General features: G+C 43.2%; 1 protein-coding gene across 9 annotated transcripts in view; it reads left to right on the forward strand.

Moving 5' to 3' along the window:
- gbf1.L (golgi brefeldin A resistant guanine nucleotide exchange factor 1 L homeolog) overlaps positions 1 to 8,182 on the forward strand; it is a 170,055-nt gene extending 161,873 nt beyond the window's left edge. For all 9 annotated transcript variants that reach the window (XM_041568839.1, XM_041568838.1, XM_041568841.1 and 6 more), the window contains 4 exons: positions 3,926 to 4,039; positions 4,881 to 5,058; positions 5,704 to 5,799; positions 7,713 to 8,182. In XM_041568839.1, coding sequence (XP_041424773.1) covers positions 3,926 to 4,039; positions 4,881 to 5,058; positions 5,704 to 5,799; positions 7,713 to 7,990 — 666 coding nt within the window. In that variant the 3' untranslated portion in view covers positions 7,991 to 8,182. The remainder of the gene's footprint in view (positions 1 to 3,925; positions 4,040 to 4,880; positions 5,059 to 5,703; positions 5,800 to 7,712) is intronic.
- Positions 8,183 to 8,514: the final 332 nt, after the last annotated feature.

An 8,514-nucleotide genomic window follows, 5' to 3' on the forward strand; every position in this document is an offset into this window, starting at 1 on the left:
TCCTCAGCAGGATCTACACTGCGGCCCTGTTTGGCTTTAGCATGGGTCTCAAGAGCCATTCAGGCTTGGTCCGAGTCACTCGTCAAGGACATTCAGGGTGGTGTTCCCCGAACTGATCTTCTGTCCTCTGCACAAGCAATTGCGGAAGCATCAAGCTATCTTTGTGATACTTCCTTGGATGCCTCACAGCTTACTTCACGTACTTCGGCTCTGTCAATAGCCGCACGCAGAACGCTTTGGCTGAAGAATTGGTCAGCGGACATTAGTTCCAAGAAGTCCTTAACTTCTCTTCCGTACAAGGGCCAACGATTATTTGGCGAGGAACTCGAGAAGATTATCTCACAAGCGACAGGTGGTAAGAGCACCTTCCTTCCACAAGCCAGAAGTAGAGCATCATCAGCCAACAGACGGGGAAAATTTTTTCGAGGCCAGAGTGGCCGGTTCGCGCGGCGGGGTAGTCCGCCACAAAGATCCCACTTTCGCTCCAAAACCAACGACAAGAACCGCCCCCCGTGGAAGAGTAATCGACCTCACAACAAACCATCAGCTGATAAGCCCATGTCGGCATGACGGGGCAATCCCTCCGGAATCGTTGGAACAGATCGGCGGAAAATTACTACGATTCCGGGAGGAATGGATCCGTCACTCTTCAGATGCCTGGGTCAAGGAGATCGTCTCTGGGGGCTACCATCTCAGACCTGTTCTCGACCTCAAGCGACTGAACAAGTACATCCGTTCTGTGCGCTTCAAAATGGAGACTTTGAGATCAGTAATTCGGGGCATGGAACAGGGTCAACTAATGATGTCCCTGGACATAAGGGATGCCTACCTCCATGTTCCCATTTGGCCTTCTCATCATCGCTACCTCCGCTTTGCATTTCAAAACAGACATTACCAATTTGTGGCACTACCGTTTGGCCTGTCCTCGGCCCCGCGGGTCTTCACCAAACTAATGGCAGTGTCGGCAGCCACCCTGAGAATGCAAGGGATTTCGGTGACACCTTATCTCGACGACCTACTTATCAAAGCCCGGTCAGTAGAGAAGGCCAGGGTGGATCTCCAAAGGGCGATTTCACTTCTCCAGAGCTTCGGCTGGACCATCAATTGGTCCAAATCCAATATGACTCCGAGCCATCACATGACCTTTCTCGGGTTGGAATTCAACACCCTCACGCAGACCGTGAGTCTACCTCTGGTCAAACAGAACAGAATCAGGGGTCAGGTACAGTCTCTGATAGACAGCCCGGTGTCCACAGTACACAGAGCAATGCAAGTCCTCGGATCGATGGTATCAGCCATCGAGGCTGTCCCCTTCGCACAGATACATCTTCGTCCTCTTCAGTCCAGCATTCTTGCCACCTGGAAGGGGGGATCGTTGAACCAACCTGTCCGGTTATCTCCGGCGACGAAAGAAGCTCTACGGTGGTGGCTGTCCCCCGAGAACCTAGCAGTAGGACAATCTTGGGCGACGCCAGATTGGAGGGTGATGGCCACGGATGCCAGCCTTCAGGGCTGGGGAGCAACTTGGGAGAACCACTCTGCGCAGGGCCGCTGGTCTCCCGCGGAGTCCAGACTTCCTATCAACATTCTGGAACTCAGGGCAGTGAAGTTGGCACTCAGTCAGTGGAGCCACCTCCTTCGGCTACAGTCAGTCCGCATCCAAAGCGACAACGTCACCACGGTGGCCTACATCAACAGACAGGGAGGGACTCGGAGCCAAAAAGCTCTGGCAGAAGCCAGAGAGATTCTGCAGTGGGCAGAGCAGAACTCTGTCAGACTATCAGCCATTCACATACCAGGCGTGGCCAATACAAAGGCGGACTTCCTCAGTCGAAATCAACTCGATCCCGGGGAGTGGGAGCTTCACCCGGAGGCTTTCGATCAACTAGTGTCAATCTGGGGAAGACCAAGCATAGATCTCATGGCGTCGAGGCGAAATCGAAAAGTCTCAACCTTCTTTGCACGATACCGAGACCCTCTAGCGGCAGGGGTAGATGCCATGACACAACACTGGCAGTTCAAGCTGGCTTATGTCTTCCCTCCACTTCCAATGCTCCCTCGGGTGCTCAAGAAGCTCAAGCAGTCCAGAGCCACAGTAATCGTAGTAGCTCCCTTCTGGCCGCGAAGAACCTGGTTCTCCGATCTTCAAGAACTGTCCGTGGCTCCACCGGTCCGGCTGGACGGCAGGCCAGACCTTCTGCAGCAAGGACCCATAGCTCATCACAATCCCGGTCTGTTTGCTTTGACGGGCTGGCTGTTGAAGCATCCATCTGGCGAAATCAGGGATTGACGGAAGAGGTTATTGCTACTATGCTCAAAGCTCGAAAACCATCGTCTTCCAAGTCGTACCATAGAGTTTGGCACTCCTACCTCGAGTGGTGCAATGAGTCAGAATTTTCGTTCATGGAGCCCTGTATCCCTCGAATCTTGTCCTTTCTTCAGCGGGGCCTCCAATTAGGGCTTAAACTCAGCTCCCTCAAGGTGCAAGTTTCTGCCCTTTCTATCCTATTTCAAAAGCGCCTAGCTACTGAGGAGACGATTCGCACCTTTCTACAGGGAGTCGCTCACGTGGCACCCCCATTCCGACCGCCTACAGCTGGATGGGATCTCAATCTGGTGCTGGAAGCCTTACTTGATCCTCCCTTTGAACCCCTGGGTTCAATTTCCGATGCATGGATGACGTGGAAAGTGGTCTTTCTGATGGCAATATCCTCTACTAGACGAGTATCTGAACTTAGCGCTCTGTCTTGCGACTCTCCATATCTCATCTTTCACAAAGACAAGGCTGTTCTGCGCACACTTCCACATTTCCTGCCGAAGGTTGTTTCGGAGTTCCATCTGAATCAGGAGATTATCGTTCCTTCCCTCTGTCCGGAACCTAAGAACGATAAGGAACGCAGGATCCACAGCCTTGACGTAGTCAGAGCTCTTCGCTGGTACATTGAACGGTCAAAAGCCTTCAGAACTTCAAGGTCATTGTTTGTGATTCCCTCTGGACCTCGAAGAGGACAGGCGGCTTCTAAGACTTCTCTTGCTCGTTGGATTAGAGAAACTATCAAGCAAGCATATACTACAAAGGGAAGAGCACCGCCTGAAGGTATCCGGGCTCATTCCACTAGATCGGTAGGTGCCTCTTGGGCTTGGCGTAACTCTGCTTCCTTGGAGCAGATCTGCAAGGCGGCTACCTGGTCATCCGTTAACACATTTACCAAGTTTTACAAAGTTGACACCTTTTCCTCGGCCGAGGCTTCTCTCGGGCGTAAGGTGTTGCAAGCAGTTATTAAGTAATTCTGCAGTTTCGGTCTATGCTCGCACCCACCCTGCTGTTTGGGACTGCTTTGATAAGTCCCCATCGGTCCCTGTGTCCCCCTAAAGACGACAGAGAAAACAGGATTTTTGTACTCACCGTTAAATCTGTTTCTCTGTAGTCGAAAGGGGGACACAGGGCTTCCCGCCCAGTGACGAGCTACAGACCATATTTGGTTTTTCTGAATAGGTTCCTTGGTTTACTAGTTCTGCCTGTTATAAGTTTAGTAATTCTAGTAGCAGCTTTGGAACAAACTGAAGTCTGAGTACAGTGTGTGGGGTTAAGCCTAACCTGGCACGCCCACTTTAATTACTTCAAGTGTCCTGCCTCCTGGAGGATGGAGCTTAACCCCATCGGTCCCTGTGTCCCCCTTTCGACTACAGAGAAACAGATTTAACGGTGAGTACAAAAATCCTGTTATACTTAACTGTATATTTTACAATTGAAAGTAAAATGTGTCAGGCATCATAAATAATACATTTGTTTCCTTCCCCAGCGATCCCAGTCAATGAAAAGCAAGTGCTGCATTTTGCCTCTGCTTTATGGAATTTTAATGTAATGCAATATTGTCGCAACTATTAAACATTCCCATTATTATTATTGTATGTCTTCCCATAGGTATTTCTCCAGCATCTGTCTCCACTACTTTCTTTGTCAACATTTGCTGCCTTGTGGCTCACCATTCTTGATTTCATGGACAAGTACATGCATGCTGGCTCCAGTGACTTACTGGTATGGATTTTCATGTTCTTTTTCTTCAAAGTTCTTTTTGCGCAAATCAACAGAAAATTAATCATATCAAATACATTAGCTCATATTGGTTAAAGCGTGCCTGTCTTAGGTCAGCCCTAAAGTGTCTGGGTACAGTCCTTTTTTCTAAGGAGATGAGTTATATGGGGTCATGTATTTAATACCTATCTGTAGGCGTTTAAATCCTGATAACACTGCATTGTATGTTAGAAATCTGACAGGTTGGATGTGAATTTGTTGATGTTTGCAGGGTACCATTACCTGCTCATAGCTAATCACAGTACAGGTATAGGATCCGTTATCCAGAAAGCTCCAAATTACGGAAAGGTCATCTTCCATAGTCTCCATTTTATCCTAATAATGATTTCCTTTTTCTCTGTAATAATAAAACAGTACATTGTACTTGATCCAAAATAAGATATAATGAATCTATAATTAAACCAGCCTATTGGGTTTACATGATTTTCTAGTAGACTTATGGTATGAAGATCCAAATTACAGAAAGATCCATTATCCGAAAAACCAAAGGTCCCAAGCATTCTGCATACCAGGTCCCATACCTGTACTTCCCAGTTCTACTGATGTTGGCTTAAACAACTCACAGTGATCTTAGATTATGACACAGGCTTCTCATAACCCCTAGGATGAAAGTATTTGTAGTTTAGAAACAAATGGTGGGAAGTTAAAATGGTGCTTTGTAACATTAATATCGATACTCTCTTTTTATTTGATTATGCACATTTATATTTCTTCATAAAATTAATTTTAATCAATTTTTCACATTCGTTTTCAGTGATTTTCTTTGTCTTTATTTCTGTTCTAGCCTGAGGCAATTCCAGAGTCACTGAAAAACATGCTGCTGGTAATGGACACAGCCGGAATATTCCACAGTGCAGACTCACGGACTGGCTACTCTGATTTATGGGAGATCACGTGGGAAAGGATAGACTGCTTCTTGCCACGTCTGAGGGAAGAACTTTTTAAACAAACTGTTATCCAAGGTAGACTCTGTCTTCTATTTTACAGCTGAGATTGCATCAAATACCCAGTACAATACTGTGCAAGTTTGAGATCCGTTATTCGGAATGCTCAGAATTACGGGACGGCTCTATTTTTAAAAATTTCCAGTCAAATAATCAGATTTTTAAAAATTATGTAATTTATTTATTTTTCTCTGTAATAATAAAAAATACAGTGTACTGGATACCAACTAAGATATAATTAATCCTGATTGGAAGCAAAACCAGCCTATTGGGTTTATTTAATGTTAGAGTTAAGGTATTGAGATCCAAATTACTGAAAGATCCATTATCTGGAAAGCCCCAGGTCCTGAGCATTTTGGATAACAGTTCCCATAACTTTAATACCCGTCTTCAGTTCTCTCTGTAGAAAACTAATTCACTGGAGGTGCCAATATTTTAGCAGCACCATTTTACTTGCTTTTCTCAGTTGTCCCTCTCCTGTAAAATGGCAGAACTGTTGGGTTTTTTTTTCAGGGCCAGTGCATTTATTTTCCTAGAAGATGCACTGGCGCTTTACTGTGCATGTGCGAGTCTAAACAGGGATGCCTAAGGCTGAGGGCACAAGTAAATATATAGTGTGGCCTATAAACATATTTGTAAGTAAAGATCCTGCTGTTTATCTAGATCCACCCAATGTTGTAGCAACAGAAACTCCTCCTGAGCCAAGGCCTCCCCCTCAACCAGCACAATCAGAAAGACCAGCGGAGCAGGGACATTGTGGTAAGTTTTTCTTGTGCTATAATCACATGCAATAATAATTACAACTGTGGTTCCCAAACTGCGGATGGGGGAAATACCCAGAATGCCAGTTAAAGGGGTTGTTCACCTTTGAGTTCACTTTTAGTATCATGTAGAGAGTGATATTCGGAGACAATTTGGAATTGGTTTTTATTACTTGTGTTTTTATTTAGCTTTTTATTCAGCAGCTCTCCAGTTTGCAATTTTAGCAATCTGGTTGCTACATTCCAAACTACCCTAGCAACCATGCACTGATTTAAATAAGATACTGGACTATGAATAGGAGAGGCTGTATTAGAAAAATTAGTAATAAAAAGTTGCAATAATAATACATTTGTAAGCTTTACAGAGCATTTGTTTTCAGGTGGGGTCACTGATTCCCATTTGAGAGCTGGAAAGATTCAGAAGACGAAGGAAAATAATTTAAAAACTATACAAAATAAATAACACAGACCAAATGAAAAGATGCTTAGAATTGGCAATTCTATAGGATACTAAAAGTTAACTAAAAGGTGAACCACTCCTTTAAGCAGTTAGGGGTTGACTTGGGGAAAAAGACTTATTGCTGCTGGATACTCTGGAAGCCCTTTCCTGGAGGTCAGTGAGAGTAATCTTTGTGGTGAGCACTTCTTCAATGTTCTTAATATTCTTGGATCTAATGCTGATTCATCAATGTTTTTGTATATTGTCACCTAAATGCAACCCTTGTATCTAAGGGGGTTTTAACTGAATAAGTTAAACCACCTCTGGTTTAGAGTATAGCCATCTATGAAGGAGATCAATAACTACTGTTTATTTAAGAACTTTAGGCCCCCACCTGCTATGGTCCTATTTATCTTTAACCCCTCATCTATTTTGTGTAAACGTTTAATTGGACACAAAATGGAATAAAATACTTTGAGAAGAGATGATTAATTTTTGTTGGCAGAACCGTGCTCTTTCATCAACAACCATTCTGTCTGGATATAACCAAATGCTACAAAATATTTACCTTGGGGTTTTTGATTGTAATTTAGTATTTGTTTACCCCAAAATCACAGGCTTGCCCATCTAACCAAAGATACTGCAGAGTATCGAAAATCTCATCAGCACACAGAGCAAATTGCAAAGAGGAAATCATATACCTAGGGGTGTATTAAGGGAGCCAAGCTTGGTTATGGGCTCCATTTGCCTGCACACCTGGCTAAAATGGAATTGCCAGCCAATTCTGTGTAGGGGCCCCCACCTACTTACTATATCTAACATTTACTTTATGGTATTACATTGTATTGAAGTCCTACTGCAATTTGTTTGCCATGGAGAGTGCTTTTGAAGGAGTTGTTCATATTTAATGTAACTTTCAGTATGTTATAGAATGGCCAATTCTAAGCAACTTTTCATTCTTTTTATAGTTTTTTTTCAATTATTTGATGGCCCCATCTAAATAAACAAATGCTCTATAAGGCTACAAATGATTGTTATTGCTACTTTTTATTATTCAAATTTCTATTCAGGGCCTCTCCTAATCATATTCCAGTGTTTTATTCAAATCAGTGCATAGTTACTAAGGTAATATGGACCCTACCAAGCAGATTGCTGAACTTGCAAAATGGAGAGCTGCTGAATAAAAAGTTAAATAACTCAATATATATAGCATTTATTTCTGTGATCAAGTCAATATCAAGAGATAGTTTCCATTCTGTTCCAACCACTCTACATAGAGTTGAAGTAGTTTTGTAATTTTATATTTACCACTTAGTTTTGCTAAATCTGAAGACCCTTCATATTTGGAAAACATCTTGTTAATATTATTAGTGGGTCAAGCATTGGCTTTACATTCTACGTTTTCCAGTTTCTAACCATGCCAGCTGTGAATGCCAACAGAAATGTCATTGCTTTTATTTTTCTTCCGACAGACTCAGAGACTCAAAGTTCAGGAAACCCGTCTGCACCAGTACCTGGATCAAGTTCTTCCTGCACCCCAGTTAGAGTAAGCCCTGTAACAGATATACCTCCACCTATAACTCAGTCTCCAGTCATCCTGCATCCTCTGACCTCCCCGCTGCAGGTGGGAGTACCTCCTATGTCTCTGCCAATCATCCTCAACCCTGCATTAATTGAAGCTACCTCTCCAGTCCCCCTCTTATCCACTCCCCGACCTGCTGATCTAGCATCTGTCTCAGAGGTCAACTAACATCTCATGGTGGACCTTTGTGAACTTGCAGTGGTGCTGGTTAACTAGCTACCATTTTATTTAAACATTAGAATTATTAGAGAAATATACAGCTGCCAACAGGAAAACAGATGCCGGGATAAAGTCTGGAAGAAGCAAGATTGTCTCTCAGTCCTCTTTTCTTTTGTATCTTGATAAAAAATAGAATCTTAACCCCAAACGTTGTTTTATTTAAAGGGGAAAACTATTGCGAAAATGAAAATTAAATATAAGCTTCATCATACTGAAATAAGAACGTTCTAAATATATATAAAATTCAATTAAATATTCTGCATTGTTTCTGAAATAATCAAGTTTATCTTCACTATTCCTCTCTTAGCATCTGTTTTTCTTTATTCTATCTTCTTGCAGGAGTTGGAAGTCAGATATTCATTGGCAGTTAGATCAAATATATCTTATTGGGAGGCGGCTTCCTTTCCTAGCAGATGTATTAGAGCTCACTCAAATAACTGATTCCAGTATAAAACAAAATTTAACAAAATAAC

The sequence above is a fragment of the Xenopus laevis genome, chromosome 7L, assembly GCF_017654675.1.
Source record: "Xenopus laevis strain J_2021 chromosome 7L, Xenopus_laevis_v10.1, whole genome shotgun sequence".
Classification (NCBI taxonomy): Eukaryota; Metazoa; Chordata; class Amphibia; order Anura; family Pipidae; genus Xenopus; species Xenopus laevis.